The sequence below is a fragment of the Danio rerio genome, chromosome 2, assembly GCF_049306965.1.
Source record: "Danio rerio strain Tuebingen ecotype United States chromosome 2, GRCz12tu, whole genome shotgun sequence".
Taxonomy (NCBI): Eukaryota; Metazoa; Chordata; class Actinopteri; order Cypriniformes; family Danionidae; genus Danio; species Danio rerio.
Window position 1 is genome coordinate 6,524,600 of NC_133177.1, and position 23,401 is coordinate 6,548,000.

General features: G+C 38.0%; 1 protein-coding gene across 12 annotated transcripts in view; it reads right to left on the reverse strand.

Annotated features, from left to right (window-relative positions):
• The window catches only part of LOC141377738 (meiotic recombination protein REC8 homolog), a 63,971-nt gene that overhangs the window by 4,836 nt on the left and 35,734 nt on the right, over nucleotides 1-23,401 (reverse strand). For 8 of the 12 annotated variants that reach the window (XM_073922916.1, XM_073922913.1, XM_073922914.1 and 5 more), the window contains 13 exons: nucleotides 22,543-22,621; nucleotides 21,569-21,683; nucleotides 19,628-19,691; nucleotides 19,215-19,282; nucleotides 18,381-18,453; nucleotides 15,144-15,294; nucleotides 12,651-12,858; nucleotides 11,288-11,425; nucleotides 9,150-9,216; nucleotides 6,790-6,962; nucleotides 3,313-3,361; nucleotides 1,167-1,233; nucleotides 919-1,014 (listed from right to left, as the gene is read on the reverse strand). In XM_073922916.1, the coding sequence (XP_073779017.1) occupies nucleotides 919-1,014; nucleotides 1,167-1,233; nucleotides 3,313-3,361; nucleotides 6,790-6,962; nucleotides 9,150-9,216; nucleotides 11,288-11,425; nucleotides 12,651-12,858; nucleotides 15,144-15,294; nucleotides 18,381-18,453; nucleotides 19,215-19,282; nucleotides 19,628-19,691; nucleotides 21,569-21,683; nucleotides 22,543-22,621 (1,348 nt within the window). The remainder of the gene's footprint in view (nucleotides 1-918; nucleotides 1,015-1,166; nucleotides 1,234-3,312; nucleotides 3,362-6,789; nucleotides 6,963-9,149; nucleotides 9,217-11,287; nucleotides 11,426-12,650; nucleotides 12,859-15,143; nucleotides 15,295-18,380; nucleotides 18,454-19,214; nucleotides 19,283-19,627; nucleotides 19,692-21,568; nucleotides 21,684-22,542; nucleotides 22,622-23,401) is intronic. The other 4 variants (XM_073922923.1, XM_073922918.1, XM_073922920.1 and 1 more) reach the window with 1 other exon arrangement.

Sequence of the window (23,401 nt, forward strand, 5' to 3'; positions counted from 1 at the left end):
GGGCCTTAGGCAATAGATTCTCTAGGGTTTTAAAAGGATTGTTCACCCAAAAATTAATATTATGTCATCATTTATCCAAGAAATGTCTTCCCTTGTCCAAAACCTATTTGAGATTCTTCTTATATTCTTTAATAAGATTTTTTTTTTTTTACAAATGCTGGTAGCTTGCACCCTTTGACTTCCATAGTATTTTTTTTTCCAACTAGAAAAGTAGCTGGGTCCCAGCAAACTAGCATTCTTCAAAATATCTTCTTTTGTGTTCAACAGCAGAAAGAAACTCGGTCACACTTTACAGTAAGGTTCATTAGTTAAAGTTAACTAATGCATTTACTAACATGAACAAACAATGAACAATACATTTACTACAGTATTTGTTCATGCTAGTTAACGTTAGTTAATGAAAATACAGTAGTTCTTTGTTAGTTCATGTTAACTCATGGTGCATTAACTAATGTTAACAAGCATGGACTTGGATGCTAATAATGCATTAGTAAATGTTCAATTATGATTAATAAATGCTGTACATGTGTTGTTCATGATTAGTTCATGTTAGTAAATGCATTAACTAATGAACCCTATTGTAAAGAGTTACCATAAACTCAAACTAGTTTTAAACAAGTGAAGGATGAGTCAATGAGTTAATAGTGTTATGCTGAATGACAAAATATGTATGAAAGTTATATTTTGACAATAAAAAATAAACAGAATAAATCTTAATGTCCAAAAATATGCATAAAGTACCTATACAAAGTTTTCTAGTAAACTGAATTTTCATCCATTTGATTTGTCCAGAGTATTTAAACTCTTAAAGTTTAGAAAGTTGGAGAAACCCAAAAACTTAACTAATGCTACTAATAACTTAACTAATATTAATATAACATAACTAATATTACAAGTTAGCCGTCATTTTAGCTGTACCTTAACTCTTCTACATCCATTGTAATATCTTCCATCTCCGGCACCCTTTCCTCTGGTATATCCTCCAGACCGAACTGAATTTCTGGAACAGGAGATCTAAGGGCGTGAAATCGCAGACATATTGCAGGAATAATTATTCAGAGTTACTTAATTATGCGGCGGCTGAATGTGAATGTTGCACGTGTCAAACCAGTCGCTTCTGACAGCAACAGCTACTTCCATCTCTGTTTTCCCATCTGTCCTCTTACCGTCTCATTTCAGGCGTCACAGATGGAGAAACATCCCTGTCTGTCGTCTCCAATTCCACTAAGGAGGCTGCAAATTCAATACAACATCCGCTTACAATTGGTATGCAAATGTGGGAGCTAACCATATTTTCTTTTTTTCCATTCAAAACACAATCACAAATCACAAAAGTCAAAATACAGCGGGTAAAATAAGTGTTTTTCTCATTTTCACGAATTTTCCTGGAGCCGTTGACATGAAATTGAACCAGATTTCGGTAAAAACCCAAACAAAACCTACATCAAAACATACTAATAAACCCAAACATTTCTTTCAGATATTAAAGTATGTATAATATCTATAGAGTGGCACAAGGACAAGGTACTGGACTACTGAAATGTATTTAATACTTTGTGTAAAATCACAAACATCTTCAAGACGCCTCTTGTATGGTGAACTAAGTTGCATTTATATCTCAGGTGTGTTTTTATCCAACAGAGTTAAACAAAGTATAAAATCTTGCTGCTTCTGTTTGTCTCATCTATAAACTCCCATCTTTAGTTCTTATTTTCTATTGGGTTCAGGTCAGGTCATTGGCTAGGCCATTCCAGCAGCTTTATTTTCTTTTCTGAAACTAATTAAGAGTTTCCTTGGCTGTGTTTGGACTCATTGTCTTGTTGAAATATCATCTCCCTCATCTGCTAATGTTGATGTTGAACTGAAGCAGATGATATTCATTTACACTAATGCGGGGCAGGGCTGCTGAATAACTACTGAGAGATTTCAGCTGCTGTCTGGGCTTTCAATGCCTTTCCTTTTGGACTAGATTTCGGTAAAAACCCAAATAAAACATACATAAAAACACACAAACATTTCTTTCAGAAGTTAAAGTATGTGTAATTTCAATGGAGTGACACGAGGACATGGTACTGGACTACTGAAATGTACTTAATACATTGTATAAAATGTGTGGGTTTTTTTAGGTAGTAAAAGCTTTAAGATTTCTCTTGTATGGCGAATGGAGTTACATTTATTGCTCAGGTGCATTTTCATTATCCCCCAGAGATCAACAGATTCTAAAAACCTTGACGTTTTTGTTTGTCTCGTCTATAAACTCTCATCTTTAGTTCTTATTTTCTATTGGGTTCAGGTCAGGTCATTGGCTAGGCCATTCTAACAGCTTTATTTTCTTTTCTGAAACCAATCAAGAGTTTCCCTCTCTGTGTTTGGACTCATTGTCTTGTTGAAATATCATCTCCCTCATCTGCTAATGTTGATGTTGAACTGAAGCAGATGATATTCATTTACACTAATGAGGGGCAGGGCTGCTGAATAACTACTGAGAGATTTCAACTCCTGTCTGGGCTTTCCATGCCTTTTTACACCCTTTGGACCAAATTTCAGTACAAACCCAAACAAAACACACATCAAAACATACAAATAACCCTAAACATTTTTTTCCAGAAATTAAAGTATGTGTAATAACAATGGAGTGGCACAAAGAGAAGGTACTGGACTACTGAAATGTATTTAATATTTTGTATAAAGGCATTTTATGGTAATAAGAGCTTCAAGACGCCTCTTGTATGGAAAATGGAGTTTATTGCTGAGGTGTGTTTTTTTCTCCCCTAAAGTTCAACAGTGTAAAAATCATTCTGTTTCTGTTGGTCTCGTCTATAAACTCTCATCTTTAGTTCTTATTTTCTATTGGGTTCAGATCAGGTCATTGGCTAGGCCATTCTAGCAGCTTTATTTTCTTTTCTGAAACCATTTGGCCTCACTGTCTTGCTGAAATGTCCACCCTGGTTTCATCTCCATCATCTGGTAATGTATGTATTGGACTGAAGCAGATAATATTCATTTACAGTGATGAAGGGCAGGGGTGATGAATAACTAGAGATTCCAGCTGCTGTCTGGGCTTTCCATGCATTTTTACTCCCTTCATGTGTTCGATTCTTTGTCTCTGTGTCATTTCATTTTACTAAACATAACTTCATTTCTAAACTAATTTGTTTTGTTTTCTTTGTGTGTACGGATTACTTTAGCTGTTACCGACATCTGGTGAGGATTTCAAGTCAACATCATTTTTAGAATATGTTTTCTGAGAAAAACAGTGACATGCTGAATAATTATTTTACCTGCTGCATTTTGTTTGAGAGAATATTGTACCTGGGGTTTCTTGCTGGAAGAGTTCAGGCTCCGCCATTTCTCTAGGAATCTACAGTAGTGAAGGATGCAGGACAAATGATCAACCACTAAAACAGTCAGAACTGGTTATCTTCGTTTTAGGTAAGAATATTTACATAATAATTTGGTTAGAACAGATCAATCATTTTTCTCAAAATGTGCATTTCGTGACACCAAATTTCTCAAAGAGCCTTCAAAAACTTGTTCAGGGTTTCTGCAGGTTTCACCAAGTTAAATTTAAGACTTTTTAAGACCTTTTTAAGACCATTATGAATGAAATTGTAGACATATACAACTAGGGGTTAAGGATTTTGATTTAAATTAAATACATTTAATAATACAATAATAATAATGTAATAATAAAAATAAAGGTCAGGTCAGTTTCCTCAGCAGTTAATAAATGGAGAACTTTTAGACAAATGTTACTGTGAGGAAAGTAATTAAAAACATTATGGTTAATAGAGTTAAACATTTTTATTGAGTTTTATTGAGATTGGGATTGTTGGAGATTCTATAAGTGTTAATGGCCAGATTGGGTAGCAATACATGAACAAAGAAATATTAAGACCTGCTAAAAAAATTAAGACTTACGGCACAATATTTCAGTAAATTTAAGGGCTAAAATGTAGCTTTTGAGATTTAGGACTTTTTAAGACTCTGCGGATACCCTGTTGTTAAAAGTTTCTTTATTTCTCCCGCTTTTCCAACAACAACAACAAACAAAGAAAAGTTGTGTTATCTGTTAAATTGTGATTTTTATATTCATGTTAAATCTCCAGATTTAGTTTAGTTTTAGTTTAGTTTATGTCATATACAAGGACAATGCACAACAATACATAACCTATATTAAATCATAGACAAGATGCATGGTGTAAAGGTTGTAGCAGAATGCTAATCTCAACCTGTAGTCCCCGAAACAGGTTGGTGTACATGAATTTTGTGGGCGCACATGTGTGTGTGTAAAGGCTGATTTATACTTCTGCATCAAGCGTATGCGTATGGTCTGGCGCAGCCTTCGCACGTCGCATAGCCCTCTCTGTGGCTAAAACCGACGATGACGCGCACAACTCTCAACAAATTTAACTACACGTCGCAACGATGTAAAGCACAAGCTCGACTTGGTAGCGATTGGTCGACTTGGTAGCGGTGACAAGTGTGGGCAGTGCTGAGAGGCGCGAGCCCGATGGAGCGAGGGTTTACGCGTCGAGCCCTGAGAAGGAGCTCCAGATGGAACCTTTTTTGTTTTGTGTTTACCTTATGATTAAAGTTGTTGCACGTCTGCTGGCTCCCACCTCTGAATGAGCGAGTTTTAGCTACTTGTACATTAAGGAAGCGTTCAAAAAAAACACCAGCGAAAAAACTTGACACAGAGGAACATAAAAACCTTCAGCCAGCTAGCGTTTCGCTAGTGTTATTGCAGAGCAACACAAAAAGCGCGCAGAAGTATAAATGCATGACAACACGCAAGGCAGGCAACATGGGTCACGTTGACCACTCGACGCAGAAGTATAAATCAGCCTTAAGAGAGAGAAAGATACTGCATCAGAGAAGATCAAATTAACATTCACGACCATTCCAAATGAGGTCAATAAGGACCTTCTGATTTAAGGGGTATATTATGGGGTAATAAATGAGCTAAGTTGAGTTGCACAATAATGAATAATTTGAACCATCTTCTTAAGGTCTTTCACGCGTGTTTTTTTCCGTATTTCGTATTTTTATGTTCGTCACAATCTGTCTTTATATTAATTTATGCACTTTGTCATAAAGGGATGTGTGCTCGTCAATTATGGTCAAAAGTACGGTGGCTCTGAACTGTCAAAACACCTCTCAACACCTTTTTGGATGTGAAAAACAGATAAAAAAATCAAACCTGATTACATTTTTTTTGATGGACAAAAGTTTCACAGGGCAGTGCGGTGGCGCAGTAGGTAGTGCTGTCGCATCACAGCAAGAAGGTTACTGGTTCGAGGTTTGGTTGGGTCATTTGGTTGACATTTCTGTGTGGTGTTTGCATGTTCTCCCCAATGCTCCGGTTTCCCCCACAGTCGAAAGACAGGTGGTATAGGTGAATTGGGAAAGCTAAATGAGAGTGTATGGGTGTTTTCCAGTACTGGGTTGCAGCTGGAAGGGCATCCGCTGTGTAAAACATATGCTAGATAAGTTAGCGGTTCATTCCGCTGTGGTGACCTCTGATAAATAAAGGGACCAAGCTACATACGACTTACCTAAGCCACTATGCAGATATCAGAGAACAATTTAGTTGAATTAAAGCAGTGCTAAGATGAGTTGCACAATAATGAATAATTTTAGCGATCTTCTTAAGATCTTTTACATATATATTTTTTTCACATTCATATTTTCAAAAATCATGTCTTTATATTATTTATGCACTGTGTTTATCATAAAGTCAACCCAGGCTCATTGTGGAAATGTTTCTAGAGACCGTGGAATACGTCCCGGCGGGTACATACGGCTGCAGTTTTTGTTTTTGCGAATCCACGAGAGGCCGCTGTTGTGCACTTTTTCGCACCTCAGACGCCTCTCGTGAGTGCGGTTCGCGCCCGCGCTGTTCTCGCGTGAACCCACCAGAGGCCGCTGTCCGACTGACCGGATGATTGACTGCGCGACCGGCCAATCGGCTGACCCGCCCTCCTCCTTCCCTGAACCCAACCAATTTTACCGATCGACCCGCCCGCCCACTCGCTTCCCTAAACCCGAGCAACAGTTTACAAAAGCCATAAAAAAAAATAAAAGCCCTGATTTATTTATTTTTTTCCACCGTGTTCTCACCCTGTTATGAAACTCGTTCACTTAATCTTTGGGATTCTGTTTTTGTCTTACCTGTTTGCTGGAACCGCTCTTCCCCGGACTCGAAACCGGTCGCCGTGGTCAACTCCTCTCTGCATCTCGAGCCTGCCGACGTACACGGTGAGCTGAGTGGACAAACAGGTTGCAGCGGGGAAGCCTTCCACAAGGAGGTAAGGCAAGCGCGAAAGGGAACAGCATCACACCGCCCCGCAGCGTTAGCTTGAAAAAAATTAACGCAGCCGTACGTACCCCCCGGGACGTATTCCGCTGTCTCCAGAATCGTCCGCGGGACTACGTTTTCAGAATGAGCTTGGGTTGCATAAAGTGATCTGTGCTGGTCAAGTATGGTCAAATGTATGGTGGCTCTGAACTGTCACCACACTACCTTTTTTTGAATGTGAAAAACGGAAGAAATTGAACTCGATTTAAATGATTTTTTATGATGGAAAGTTTCTGAGGCAGTATGTCAATATGACTGACACAAAGTGAGGTTGAATTTATTTTTTAATGTGCAAAACTCACGGACAAAAATTTCAGAATTAGTGTGCAATACTCTTTACGCTTACAATTTTGGGGGGAAACAAACCCCTTTTTAGTGGTGTAATGCATAAATAATGCATACACATAATGCATGTTATGTGTGCTGACCTCTGTTGAGCTGATCTCTTGGTCCACTTCTGGCTCTGGTGGTTGTGGGCATTCCTCCTCCTCTCGCTCTAGTGTTTCTTCAGCCTCAGGAATCTCCCAGCGCTGCTCGGATGGAGGGATAGGCTTCACCACGGCCGCCTGTTTCCATAGAGTCAGGATTTCAGGAGGAAGACCTGCATCAACACAACACAACACACACACCGTCAATAAAGTGACCTTTTGTTTGAGCTCCGGACTGCATCAATAGATGAAGTGCAGGATGCTGCATCAGTGAATAATGGCTAGAATTATCTAAATAGGTCACATCTGGGCTATATATAACATGGATAATAAAATGTGTTTATTAGAATTAATTTTTGCAATTAATTTCAAAAGGTTGTGTCCAGACATGGCAAAATTGTATCAGGAAATGGTTTGTGAGAAATGTTGGTAGAGATTTAAAACAAACTAATTTTATAACAAATAATTTAACTGATAAATAAAAACATTACAATAAAAGCTTTATTAAAATGAATGAACATGTTGCTATAAAAGCCAAAAAATGCTAATAGCGGGATTAAATTATTCGAATCATTAGACAATAATACAAAAAATGATTTAGCGCAATTCAAATAAATACATGACAAAAAAATCTAAATAATTTTTATATATGAAAATACAAAGACAAAAGGATAATTCGATTAAAAAAGAGCTAATAAATATGTTGTATAAGGACTAGAAAATAGAAAACTATTTTAAAGTTGTACAATGAATAGTAGTATTTGTTTTTAGAAGCATTCATTCATTCAAGCATGATCCCCTCACAGCAAGAAGTTCACTGGCTCAAGCCTTGGCTGGGTCAGTTGGCATTTCTGTGTGGAGTTTGCATGTTCTCCCTGTGTTTGCGTGGGTTTCCCCAGGGAGCTCCGGTTTCCCCCACAGTCCAAAGACATGCGCTATAGATGAATTGGGTAGGTTAAATTGTCCGTAGTGTGAATGAGTGTGTATGGATGTTTCCCAGTGATGGGTTGCAGCTGGAAGGGCATTTTCTTTTCAGCTTGGTCCCTTAATCAGGGGTCACCACAATCGAATGAACAGCCAACTTATCCAGCATATGTTTTACACAGCGGATGCCCTTCCAGCCACTCCCATTCACACACATACACTACAGCCAATTTAGCTTATTCAATTCACCTATAGCGCATTTGTGGGAAACTAGAGCACCTGGAGGAAACCCACCATGGGGAGAACATGCAAACTCCACAAAATGTCAAAACTGCCCCAGCTGGGGCTCAAACCAGCGACCTTCTTGCTGTGAGGGGATTGTGCTACACACTGTGCCACCTTTTTTAGAAACGTTCATAATTTTTTTTTCACCATAGAAATCGGTTGGATGGTGGTGAGGATGAGAGTGATTATATTTGTGGTCATCATAAGATTTTATCCCACTAATGGGATCCGAGGAACTTTTGAGGAATCCTTGGTATTTTCTTAAGATTAAGCTTTTATTAAGATTAAGCTAAGGTATATTTTCTGAATGACTGACCAAATACACTGACCCACCCTTCTCCTTCCCTAAACCCAACCGATAGTGTTTTCAAAAGCAATCCAGAAAAAGAAAAGCCCTTGCTTGGTTTTTACCACGTTTTTCAGATCTTACCTCATTCTCACCCTGTCATTCTTGTCGGCTTAGTCCCTTTATTAATCAGGGGTTGCCACAGCGGAATGAACCACCAACTTATCTAGCCAATTGCATGTCTTTTGACTGTGGGGGAAACATGCAAAATCCACACAGAAACGCCAACTGAGGCGAGGTTCGAACCAGCGACCTTCTGGCAGTGAGGCGACAGCACTACTTACAGCGCCACTGCATCACCTCACCCTGTTATTTACTTGTTTACTTTATTTTCTGGCTTTGGTAAGCGTGAAAAAGAAAAGCGTTGTACCGCTCCCTAGCATCGTAAACCTGGCTACATAATTAGCTATCTCCAGAAGTCTATATAAGGCATTACATATAAGGCATCTACATTTTCAGAGTGAACCTATGTTGGTTTATTGCGCCCTTGCTAAAAAAAAACAACCAAACTTACTCTTTTGAAATCCTGTATAATGACATTGGTATTAAAATGTTGAGGTGGTTTATGAGAACATGACCTATGTCCTTACAATTCAAAGGATTAAAAATCATACTTATTAATTTTTCATTATTATGCCTTTGTTTTTTGTTTGATGTTATGCACTGTTGTTGTGACAAAACTAATGAAAAACAATATAAAAAAAAACAAGTGTCTATGTATGTTTTGTGCCCCCTTTACAAATTATAGATGTATTACGATTTCATAGTGAAATAGGACACTTATTTGGAAGATTGACTGGCTTACTCATGCAAGGGTTTGTGAGCAGTTCTCTGGCATCCTTCTTCTGAATGGATGGTGGGATGATGGACTCCTAGGAGGAAAAAGTCACAATTTACATTTTATTTTAATGCACATTACTCCATGGTCTGTTGCAGTGTTGGGAAGTTCGGATCATTTTACTGACTCGGACCTTGGAGTCTCGTTCATTGAGATGAACAAATCTTCTTTCAAGTCATTTAGTTCATTTTGTTCAATTTGCCAAAATATTATTAAAATGTTACGAGTTGCTTCCCAAACGTTGATCACACTACAGCCATAAGTAAATGTTAAAAGAAAGAGAAAATAATAATTTATTGTAATTTGTGGATCTTTAGTTATTGCCCAGCAGGCACACAACATCAAAAGACGTTAATACTGGGTTAGATTAAGGTTTTGACGTCAGGTGACAAAAATTCAGTCTAGAAATTGTCTAAAGACAACAGTATTTTGATGTCCAATAGTGACGCCAAATGATGTTGATTTTTGGTTGATTTTAGGTTAGAAAGTGGCCAAAATCGAGCCAACATCTTAAACCATTGTCATATTGACGTCAAATACTGACATTTATTCATCAGGTATGGCAACCTCTACGTCTAATAGACGATTGGTAACATCCACACAACGTCAAGCTGTAACAACATTAGACGGTAATATTTGGTTGATTTTAGGTTAGATGTTATACACTGACGTCGGCCTGACGTTGAGTTCTGACAATAGCCCCTTTCACACAGTGATACCGGTAAATATCCGGAAAATTTCCGGAACGTCTTTACCGGTATATTCAAAAAAGCGCTGTTCACACAGGCGAGGACGTTACGGAAATTTTCCGGAAAAGAGCATTCACACATCCATTCCAAAATACCGGTAAATTCTGACATCATTCACCACAAATGAGCTTTAAACGGCTGCGCTTGTATTTGTAAACATTTGACTAAATTACAGACTCTGTGGATGATCAATATTGTGAACAACTTTCGCAGGATCACTTTCGCATGTCGAGATGTTCATAATATGTGCGTGTGCAGGCGCTCACAGGCTATTTCACAGGCACACGCAAAGCTTGAAGGTAAACAAACAACGGCTTATCATAAGCATCTCATCGATGATTATTTACACAGTTGGCATTAAGAAGAACATATAAACGTGATCTGAACAACTTCTAGGAGCTAAATGTGTCTGGAAAAATATTCAAAGGCTTTTATCCTCACAAACCGCGCGGACGTAAATGCGTCTGACTGTTGTGATTGGCTTAAGCAGACGTCTCACGTTAGCACGTTCTAGACGTGCACGCGCTTATTACGGCAATCTTCCTTCTGCATTCACACAGCGCAGCATTCTGGCAAATTGCCGGTAATGTTACAACTTCTCTTTCCGGAAAATAGCCAGAACGAATTTACCGGTATTTTCAAAAAGGACCTGTTCACACATACAACCTTTCCGGAAAATTGCTGGCAATTTTCCGGAAAGGTCTGTATGTGTGAAAGGGGCTATTAACTTGATTTTCATTTCCAAACAAAATGCAACGTCCATGATGTTGGGGTACAACATCAATCTGACATCATGTTGACGTCTCGCGCCTGTTGGAAGTTTTAGGCCATTTTCAGTGACATGCATCTAAACAGTCTCTGGGTCATTGCGTGTAAAGATTTTAAACATTTTCTTGATCACTTTTAATGCTTCGAAACGGTTTGCCACATGTCTTGAGGTAGTTCACCATGATGCGATTTACTCTATGGTGTGATTTGACTGGACAGGAATCACAGGACTGATTTTTCCAATTCCCATAGACAGGAAAAAATAAAGTCGAGACTGCAAGTTGAAGGAAAGTATTGAAGTAAAATTACCAAAACAGCACAAAATACTGAACATGTAAATTTTTTTTAAAAATGTAAAACTACTTGGTAAATTACAACTTCTTTTTTGAGTAGTTTGAGTATTTGTAATGTGTTACTCTACACCACTGAATGAGGCTGCAGCTGATTTTGTAATGCAAAATCCGCTGGGCGACGTGTGGTCCTTCGTCTCCACGTCATGCATGAAAATCATTTAACGCACGGAAAAACGTTGATTATCCCTTACATATCCCGAAGGCATGATAAGAGTGCATATTGTTCTCTACTGACCAGAGGCCTGGTCATCGTCTCCACGTCATTAATGCGGGCCCTCATTTCGTCCTGAGAAATCTGTGTATATTCATCCACGAAGAGCAGCTGCCTCCTCCTCCTCTTCTTCACCTCTGGTTCAGGGCTCAGTACAGCAGCCTGACACAAACACAGATCACACACATTGATTAAAAACTGTGGTGCAGATCAGAGGTACTTCGAATACTTGACAAAGTATCCCCTCATCCAAACGCTTTGTGTGTTTTTACCCATGAGGGGAGTGGGCGGGATTGGATCGGCGCCTCCATGGCTGCAGGACCAGTTGGCTGCCCGCACTCATCGGATTGTATCCATATCCCCTGTTCCCATCCCTTCAATTTCACTATACGAAAGTGTATGTGACAAATAAAGGCCTGATTTGATTTGAGCTGATTTGATCTGATCTGAGCTGATTTGATCTGATCTGATTTGATCTGATCTGATTTGATATGATTTGATCTGAGCTGATGTGATATGATTTGATTTGATCTAATTTGATTTGATCTGATTTGATCTGAGTTGATTTGATCTGATTTGATCTGATTTGATCTGAGTTGATTTGATCTGATTTGATCTGATTCGATCTGAGGTGATTTGATCCGATTTGATCTGAGCTGATCTGATTTGATCAAATTTGATTTGAACTGATTTGATCTAATTTGATTTGATCTGATTTGATCCAATTTGATTTGATCTGATTTGATCTGAGCTGATCTGATCTAATTTGATTTTATCTGATTTGATCTGATCTTGTTTGATCTAATTTGATTTGATCTGTTTTGATCTGAGCTGATTTGATCTGATCTGAGTTGATTTGATATGATTTGATCTGATTTGAGTTGATTTGATCTGAGCTGATTTGATCTAATCTGATTTGATCTGAGCTGATTTGATCTGATTTGATCTAATTTGATTTGATTTGAGTTTATTTGATCTGAGCTGATTTGATCTAATCTGATTTGATCTGAGCTGATTTGATTTGATCTCTGAGCTGATTTGATCTGATCTGATCTGAGATGAATTGATCCGATTTGATCTGAGCTGATTTGATCTGATCTGATGTGATCTAATTTGATTTGATCTGATTTGATCTAATTTGATCTGATCTGATCTAATTTGATTTGATCTGATCTGCTTTTATCTGATCTGATCTGATCTAATTTGATCTGATTTGATCTAATTTGATCTGATCTGATCTAATTTGATTTGATCTGATTTTATCTAATTTGATCTGATCTGATTTGATCTGAGCTGATTTGATTTGATATGATCTGCTTTTATCTGATCTGATCTGATTTGATTTGACATACAGTACACCAAAGAGACGTTTCCCAATGTCACACACCTCTAGACGAGGGCTTCTTTCTCCCACCGCCTGCTGTCTCCTTGGTTCAACCCCTGTTTCCTCTTCAGGTGGAGGTGATGGTATGGGCACAGGCGCGGATACGGGGGTCTTTTCTCTTTCTTCTATCACAGGCATCTCCATGGGCAGCCCCAAATCCTCCTCGGGGAGCAGAACAGCATCCTGACTTGATGCACCGGTGATTTGTGCACTGAAAAATCATGACGTTACAGGGATAGTTGGTCTCAGAAATGTAATCAATATCCATCTTACAATGCAGATGGCTTCTTCTTCTAGATGTGTATGACTTAAGATTCATTGGCATCTATACTATTGTATGTAAACAGTTGGAAGGATTGCAGATGCGCAATGAGCGTCTTTTATAGACTGGAACACTCATGAGTCTATGGACTTGCTATTTAAACAATGAGGCGCAAAACGTGAAAATTACTGTTGCGCTGGTCTGAAAATAGCAACAAATCACGCCATTCTCATCTTGCCCTTTATTGCGCCGGGTGTATGAGAAGGCCCAATGAGTGTGAATCAAAAATGAAAACGCAATTAGACAAAATGTTGATCTGCTCATATTTGGATGTTTTGTGTGCTCACGGTCTTTTCCTCTTCGCTCTTGTTCCCACATTCTGTGGTTGAATTTCCAAAAGATGCTATTTGACTTTCATTTAAATCACGGGCAGGTTTCAGCATCATCATCATTGGTCCACTAGTCGAGTTTGACAGTTGCTCCTCTAGCCAAGCACATTTTCATTTTTGATTTATGCTCATTATCTTTTGGTACCTCGTTGTTTCTTAGTTTAGTTTTCACTTCTGCGTGTTATAATTTTACAAACAATTTCAATTTTTTTTATTTACACACATTATTTATCTGTCCGCAAAAATTTAGGCAGGAATTTTATCCCATACAAGGAACATATTTCTGTGCTCGCAAAAATGTAGCCCTGGGCACATATCTGTTACACACATAGCCTGGGTTAGTTTCTAATTGTTAAAGTCTAGTTGAAAAATGTATGTATATATATAAATATATATATATATATATATATATATATATATATATATATATGTACAGTTGAAGTCAGAATTTTTAGCCCCCCTTTGATTTTTTTTCTCTTTTTTTAATATTTCCCAAAATATGTTTAACAGGGCAAGGACAATTTTTACAGTACGTCTGATAATATTTTTTTTCTGGAGAAAGTGTTTTTTGTTTTATTTCGGCTAGATTAAAAGCAGTTTTCAATTTTTAAACACCATTTTAAGGACAACATTATTAGTCCCTTTAAGCTAATATTTTTCAATAGTCTACATTTTTCATAGTCTACACAACCATTATACAATAATACTTGCCCAATTACCCTAACCTGCCTAGTAAACCTAATTAACCTAGTTAAGCCTTTAAATGTCACTTTAAGCTCTATATAAGTGTCTTGAAAATATCTAGTCAAATATTATTTACTGTTATCATGACAAAGATCAAATAAATCAGTTCTTAGAAATGAGTTCTCAAAACTATTGTGTTTAGAAATGTGTTGAAAAAATCTCACCGTTAAAGAGAAATTGGTGAAAAAAATAAACAGGGGGCTAATAAATCAGGGGGGCTAATAATTCTGACTTCAACTGTATATATATATATATATATATATATATATATATATATATATATATACAGTTGAAGTCAGAATTTATTAGCCCCCTTTTAATTGTTTTTCTTTTTTAAATATTTCCTAAATTATGTTGAACAGAGCAAGGAAATTTTCACAGTATGTCTGATAATATTTTTCCTTCTGGAGAAAGTCTTATTTGTTTTATTTCGGCTAGAATAAAAGCAGCTTTAAATTTTTTATGAACCGTTTTAGGGACAAAATTATTAGCCCCTTTAAGCAATTTTTTTTCTCTATAGCCTACAGAACAAACCATCATTATACAATGACTTGCCTAATTACCCTAACCTGCCTAGTTAACCTAATTAACCTAGTTAAGCCTTTAAATGTCACTTTAAGCTGTATAGAAGTGTCTTGAAAAATATCTAGTAAAATATTATTTACTGTCATCATGGCAAAGATAAAATAAATCAGTTATTAGAGGTGAGTTATTAAAACTATTGTGTTTAGATATTTGTTGAAAAAATCTGCTCTCCGTTTAACAAAAATTCGGGGAAAAATAAACAGGGGGGCTAATAATTCTGACTTCAACTGTATATATATATATATATAATTTTTTTTCATATATTTTCAATAAGATTAATTTTAGATTAATAAGATTAATAAGATTTTCAACATCTGTGAAATGGTGTTCACAACTCAAATTTGGTTAAAAATGCTAACTTAACAAACCAAAAGGGATTATGTGTTTATGGTTTGGATTTTCACAGGAACGTAATATCCTTCAAGCTCTTTTTTTTTCCAAACATGAGACATTTTTTGAATCGTTTGTTCACCAATTAAAGTGTAAATGTGAGATTGTGTAATTCTCTCTACATACAGATCTAAAGAGGCTGATATTGTCAGATCTCTGGCTGTCTCTCTCTCCAGAGCCGCTCTCTCCAGCTCTCTTTCCTCAGACACCATCAGCTCTCTGTCCTCCTCTGTTCGCTCTCTGTCTCTGTCTATCTCCATCTGTCTCTCATCTTCACCTGCAAAAGCACATTCCCTTCTCAAATCTGAGTCTTATAAAACAACATGACAGAAACCGCTGAGCACCATATCTGGGCTTTTCCTAGCATTGATGGTTCTAGACGACAGTAAATCTAGACGTGGGCTAATAAAATATATTAAGGTTAAAACAATTTATGATGTTTTAAATAATTTATAGGGGTGACACGATGCCTCAGTGGTTAGCACTGTCGCCTCACAGCAAGAAGTGGCTGGTTTGAGCCTTGGGTGGGTCAGTTGGCGTTTCTGTGTGGTGTTTGAATGTTCTCCCCATGTTGGCGTGGGTTTCCTCTGGGTGCTCCGGTTTCCCCCACAGTCCAAAGACATATGGTACAGGTGAATTGGGTAGGCTAAATTGTCGGTAGTGTATGAGTATGTGTGTGGATGTTTCCCAGAGATGGCTTGAAGGGCATCCGCTGTGTAAAAATGTGCTGAATAAGTTGGCGATTCATTCTGCTGTGGCGACAGTTAAATAGTTGCGTGCATCACATCAGCTGATCATCCTCTCATTTGGCATTCACCTGCTTACTTTTGCTCTCTCGAACACAGTTATTTTTGTCAGTCGTGCTGCTTTTTGACCGCCTTTGTACGCATATTGGGCCGTCCTTATTGTCGAACCCTGCTTTTAAGGAAACTACAATTTAAAACTGATTTTCAACCAGCCAAAGTGGCTAGTGAAAGTGTCTGTCTAACCCTCCGCAGCTAAAATCTACACAGGGAGAACATGCAAACTCCACACAGAAACACCAGCTGAGCTGAGGTTCGAACCAGCGACCCAGGGACCTTCTTGCTGTACCTACTGCCCACTGCTTCGCCCGTAATATTTGTTAATATGGTTTAATTAGCATTTGTTACAATAACATTTACTTAATGGGAAATTAACCCCACATTTATGTGTAGTAACCATAGACTGTAAAATATATGGACGTAGGATCCGTGACGTCACCCATAGGTTTCTAAAGAGCGCAAAAGAAGCCACAAGTAGGCGCAGCCAACCGTCGCCATTTTGTTCGCGCGTCATCACATCTACGGCGGGATACCAAACATGGGCAAAGAGGCGGAGAGTGGGCGGAGCTACAGACACCTGCTGGCATTTAGCTTGGACCTGGTTCAGACACACTTTACTTTGGGAGAACGCTTAATACTTTATCACCTGTGACTCGTTTGTATTCTGACCACTTGTGCTTGGTTGTACACTATATCAATAAAGTGTTTAGACTTTTAAAAACACTGCTGTAACACATTGAGCCACTAAACATTGTTCTTATGACGTTTTTCAACAGGAGGAAAACGCGAATTACTTCCAAACACTTCAGATACAGTCTGTGTTAGTTAATGTAAGACTATTGATGAAATCCAGCATAACACTGTATGATAACGCTTCAGATGACTGTTCTAGAGCCCACAGCTAATCAATCTGACAGATTCTGAAGTGCATTACAGCTCTAAATATAAATATAAACGATAAATGATCTTAAATAAAACAAATACATGTATAGAGATGGTATATAAGTATATAACTTTACTCACATGGGAAACGGAGGCCACATGAATGGTTTGTGAGCACAATTAAGTGCACTCAGCATGCCATGCCATCTAATAATTGTAGGAAACAAGTCCAAAAGGCAGTCGACTGTGTAAAGCCACATAAAACAACACAGAAATACGATAAATAAGCCGAGTTCAGTGGCTAATCTGCAGGATTCAGCTGAGGTGACGTGACGGCGACCAACGAGACCTAGCTGTCACTCAAGTGACCACGCCCTTAATTATGCAAACTTAATATAACTTAATATAAAGTAAACGGATGAGTTATAAAAACTCACAGTTGTCATGAAGGGTAATATTACCTGTATTAACCAAAATCTTTTTTTGTACCAGGCTGTAAACACCTTTTTTTCTGCTGTAAAGTTGGCCATTCTAACAGTGGGCTCAATTGAAATTTGCTCTATTTTGGAGCCATTGCGGCCCGGACTAGCAGAATTTCAGATGAATTGCAGTTTTAGTTACTTCCGTATTGGCTTCCTGAGCGAGAGCGGGAGGTTGCCGCTTGGTAGTAACTGGTGATTAACTACAATATTTATTTTTTTAAGTGTCAATCATTATTTTTAAAGAAATGTTTAGTTAAATAAAAAATATACAGCTATATTTTGCTTGTTTTGACACATTTAAATATTGTGGCTAAGAAATAACTATTTATTTATTTTTGGTGCGGTCAGAAATAAATTGGGTAAATCCATCATTTTGATCCCTGAAAGGTCTTGTGAAATAAAAACAAATTGTAATGTCACACTATGAAACCATGAGCTATTTGCTCATGTTCACTGAGCAAGCTCATGCACAGCACAAAAAGTTAAATGAATGAAGAGGCATGTGGACAGAACACAAAATCTATATCAAGTAATTTAGCATATAAAAAGCCAAATTTATGCGTATAAAATATATTTTCCCAACAACAAAATTGTGGCTAGTCAAAATGCTGAGTGGCTAGTAACATTGTACAGCTACTAGCCACAGAGGCTGGTGATCAAAAAAGTTTATGCCAAGCCCTGTTTATAATATCGTATCAAGTGGATCTCGCATTACACTGCACCTTTTTAAAACCCATCAGGTGTTTTTGTGCAAGCAAAGACTCCTTTGGTCTGAATGAGCCCTATTGGCAGGGTCTGTCTATGCTAATGATGGGCGGGGCTTTCCGCCTCGGATGACATGTAGAAAGGGAAAATGTCAATCGAAGTGTTTCTGCAGACTGTTTTTATCGAGTGTGTTTATAAAAATATAGATTTAAACATTTTTTCTACAAGAAGCTGTTTATATTCACATACTGTTGCCACACAGCTGTGCTTAAATCTCTTATAAAAGTGATTTTTACATAATAGGTCCCCTTAAAAACATACAGAGGAGAACATTCAGAAATAAAGTTTTCACAAAAAAATCAGCGAAACTTTCTTGATATGAAATTTTGTTGTGTGGGCGGTTTGAGCGAGTATAAGCTGTATCTGTATCCTGGATAATTGCAGCCCCTGATTACGGGTTTGAGTGAAACCAGCACGTCGACATTACTCACGCTCAAGAAAGTGATCCGGCTGCTCCAGCAGTAGTTCGATCATGTTGGCCTCCTGCAGATCTGCTCCTTCAAACTGAAACAGTCAGGACAGACAGAGATCTGGATGCATAACTGGATTTCCAATAGTAGTGATGGAGATTGGACGGATGGACAGATGTATCCAAAACAGGGTCATTGTGAACATTTAGCCCTGTATACATTTCTGGAGAGGGCGAATTATGTAGCCAGAGGTACGTATGTGTGCATTTCTTCTTTCAAATGAATGCTACGGGGCGGTATGACGATGTTTCTTTTCGTGCTTACTAGCTGACTGCTTACCTCCATGTGCACGGCTTTTCTGCTATTACCAAATTGCTCAGTGGCTAGGCGTATAAATTTTCAGTCTTGAGACGTGGAGTTAACCACAACAAAGGGGTTCGAGTCTGGCGAAGAATGGTTCCAAGAAGAAGGTAAGACAAAAGGCTAAAAATTAAATAAATAAGTAAATAACAAGGTGAGAACATGTAAAGATCTGAAAACGTGGTAAAAATCAGGGGGCTCTTCTTTTTTTGCGTTGCTTTTGAAAACACTATCGGTTCGGTTTAGGGAAGTGGGTGGGTGGTGGAATCAGTCGGTCAGTCAGTCATTTGACAGCAGCCTCTAGTGGATTTACGCGAGAACAGCAGGGGCGAATGGCACTGGTGTAAGAAATTTGAGATCTGAAAGCGTACACAGCAGCCTCAGGTGGATTCGTGGAAACAAAAACTTCAAAAATGTATCTCCTGGGACGTATTCCACACTCTTCAGAAAACTATACAGGGGTATGTCTCAATAATGAGCCTGGGTTGGATGTACCTGTGGCTCAGGCATGATGAGTGGCTCTGGTTCTGTCAGAGTGATGGACTCCTGGCTCGCCGTGATGCCTGCAGACAGAAGAAGAAGCTTTAAAATATGTACAATTTTTATATTTGAGGAGTTCAGATACAAAAGCCTCTGAGTGTTGTATGAAATTATCTTCTAAAATGAGTATTTTTCAAAGAAAAAGCTAAATTTTTCAGGATCCAGTGTTTGCGACCAGTTACTTCAGTTTTGTGATAATGAATTTGTTATTTTCATTGCCTTTAAAGTGAAATAACTGATCATAAACATAGGAGGCTGAAAAAATGTGCTAATTTAATTTTTTTTAAGCCCTTTGCATTTCGAGGGCTTTTGCATCTGAACTCTTGATTTCTTTATTTATATTTTAGTGTGAATTATGAAGTGCTCACCATCTGAAGGTGGCGATGGCTCTCTAGCAGGCGGGACAGACTCTAGTAAAACCTTTTCTCGTCTCTAAACCACAGTGTAGGAGATTAGACTACATATGACTAGCAAAACTCTTGTTCAAAGGCACAATATGTAAAACCTAATCTAAAAACCACTAGAACATTGTTAAATACAGTTGAAGTAAAAATTGTAATTTTTTTATATTTCAAAAATGATGTTCAACAGAGCAAAGAATTTTTCACAGTATTTCCTTTAGCCAAAACAAATTCCTTGTGTTTGTGAAGCACACTTGGCAATAAAACTGATTCTGATAATATTTTTTCTTCTGGAGAAAGTCTTATTTGTTTTATTTCAGCTAGAATAAAAGCAGTTTTTAATTTTTTTAAAACCATTTTTAGGTCAATATTATTAGCCTCTTAAGCTAACTTTTTTTTGATTTTCTACAGAACAAGCCATCGTTATTCGATAACTTGCCTAATGCTTACCTAATTAACCTAGTTAAATGTAACTTTAAGCTGAATACCAGTGTCTGGAAAAATATCTAGTCAAATCTAAAAATATCTAGTAATATCTAATTTTGAGTGTGACTCCAAATCCAGACCTCCATGAGTTCATAAATCTGATTTCCATTGATTTTTTCTGAGTGATTTTGTTGTCAGAACATTCAACTATGTAAAGAACAAAGTATTTAATATGAATATTCCATTCATTCAGATCTAGAGTGCGTTATTTAGTGTTCCTTTTATTTTTTGAGAAGTGTATAATGACAGATCACAGGTAGAAATACCAACAATACCTTTAAACGTTTAGTCATTAAGAGTCATTAAGATTGTTTTTTCTTTAGCTAAGGCCTCAGTTATTTAAATATATCCTAAAAATTATTTCTCTGATGACAAATGACAAGACAAGACAGACAAGATGCTGATTTGCTGCTCAAGAAACATGTTGAAAATAGCTGTGCTGCTTAATATACTTTATTTGTAGAAAACTACAGATACGGGTTAGTGACACGGTGGCTCAGTGGTTAGAACTGTCACCTCACAGCAAGAAGGATGCTGGTTTGAGTCCTGGCTGGGCCAGTTGGCATTTCAGTGTGGAGTTTGCATGTTCTCCCTGTGTTCGCATGGGTTTCTTCCGGGTGCTCCGCTTTCCCCCACAGTCCAAAGAAATGCACTATAGAGGAACTGGGTAAACTAAATTGGCCGTAGTGTATGTGAGTGAATGAGTGTGTATGGATGTTTCCCAGTACTAGGTTGCAGCTGTAAAGGCATCCGCTGTGCAAAACATATGCTGGATAAGTTGGGACTTATCTAGTCAAGACTAAGCCGAAGGAAAATGAGCTACAGATACATTTTTAGGACGATTAAGTGAAGTTTATTTATAAACTATTTTCGAGAGGATCACATGCTTATGATTGCTCACAGTTGGTCCCGCATCAGCTCACGACTGATTCACCAATCATATGACTCCCAACTCACTATAAATAACCAGAGTTTTCTTATCTCAGTACCTTTGTCTTGAAGAACCCCCCCCCTCTTCTTAGCCAATCTATTTAGCCAGAAATAAGTTGGGGAGTCTATCGAGATCTACCTGAGCTCAAACTCCCCTCTCGCACTGCAAATGGGAGGGAGCCCAGGGCGCAAGGATCTCATGAGCTCAGGGCTCTCTCCCGGGACAGCATGCCAAACAAGCTTTATCAATCATCAGCTAAGTGTGAACTCTTGAAATAATATTCAAAAAATCTAAAATAAAACTGAAATTTTAATTTTAATAACTTCAAAACATTATCGTTATCTTAAGTTTTCAGTTTACTGCTTCCTCAATTATTAAAGTATGCCTTTTAAATAAATGACTAACTAACTAACTCAGTCGTCCCAAACTTTTGAAGGGCAGTGCACAAACAAAAACGTCAGTGCTTCTTTGAAATTCTGAGTAACATGCACCTGTATTAAGCTGCTTGGACTTGGCAGTCCGTACTCCATGATCCCAAAGAACGGATCTCTCGCACCCTCGGTCTCATCAAATAAGGCAACAGCATCTGGGATCATGTGACTTTGCCTGAGAAGAAGGAGTAAATTAAGTTTTGAATGTCACTTATTATATTCTGAATTGCGCTAACCCAGTGTTTCTCAACCACGTTTCTAGAGGACCACCAGCACTGCATGTTCTGATGTCTCCTTTGTCTGTCACATTCATTACAGGTGTTTCAATCTCTGCTAATGAGCCGATGCTCTGAATCAGGTGTGTTTGGTTAAGGAGACATGGAAAATGTGCAGAGCTGGTGGTCCTCCAGGAACATGGTTGAGAAACACTGCGCTAACCTAATATTGTATATCAAAACTGTGCATTTTGCTTGCTTTTAACTGTAACACTGTTTGATTTTTTATTAACCACATGCTTAATTTAACCGTTCACAACATGCTAATAAAATACTTCAAATGTGGGATACATAAACATCATGACGTTAAAAGAATTAATATTTATGCTAGTTCCTTTCAAAAGGATACTGGTGTTAATATACTGGTGAACTGGTGTTACAGTTGGCTCAGTGGTTAGCACTGTCGCCTCACAGCAAGAAGCTTATTGGTTCGAGCCTCAGCTGGGCCAGAAGGCATTTCTGTGTGGAGTTTGCATGTTCTCCCCGTGTTGCTGTGAGTTTTCTCCGGGTGGTCCAAAGACATGCGCTGTAGGTGAATTGGATGAACTAAAATTGGCCGTAGTGTATGAGTGTGTGTGTGAATTTGAGAGTGTAAGGGTGTTTTCATAGTTAGCGGTTCATTCCGCTGTGGCGACCCCCTGATAAATAGGGGACTAAGCTGAAGGAAATGAATGAATGAATATCGGCATATGTTTAAATCCTAACAATGTGAAAGATGTTCATAAAGAAGCATGCATGAATGATAATATAACACCTGACCTGGTATCCTCCTCCATCAAATCAATGTTAGCCTTTCGGTTTAGACGAAGCAGCTTGTCAATCGCCCCCTGAGTGTCCTCTGAGGAAACATTAACAATCTATTGCAGTAAAACAGTCAAAACAACACAAAAACATTCACTCTAAATAAATGCTGGGTTATTTCAGCCCTATTCTGAGTGTAATACTGGTTAAATCAACTGTTAGATTATTTATTTTTTTATTAAATACATTTGACAAAATTTAACCGAATATTTGGGTTAGTCCATATTTTACCCGATTTGGGTTAAGGTTGTATTGGTATTTTTGGCAGTTTAAATCAGTATCCTTTGAACAACCTAGGCTCATTCTGAAAACGTACCGTTATTTACATATCTGGAGAGCGCCAAATACATCCAAGGAGCTAAATTTTTTTGTTTTCACGAATCCACCAGAGATGACTGTGTACGTTTTTGGAGATCTCAAATTTCTCTTGTGAGTGCCATTCCCGTTGGCTCTTCTCATGTAAATCCACCAGAGGATGCTGTCGACTGACTAACTGACTTACTGACTGACTGACCCACCCTCCTCCTTCCCTAAAGCTGTCTTTCCACTGCACACAACATTTGGACACAACTGTCGGAATACGCTCTCTTGTGGCAGTCGCAAAGTATTTTCAGTTCTGACGTGCACCATGGGAGAGAAGCTGTTCTCGCAGTGTCCGAAATAAAGGAGTGCAAAAGCAAAAGCCTTTATTCTCTGCTTTCACAGTGGTTGAAAAAGTGAATGAATACTATAAACTCATAGACTGCTAAAAATATTGGAGGGAATGTGGAAACATTAAAAAATTTAATTTGTATTACTTTATTACTTACATTTATGA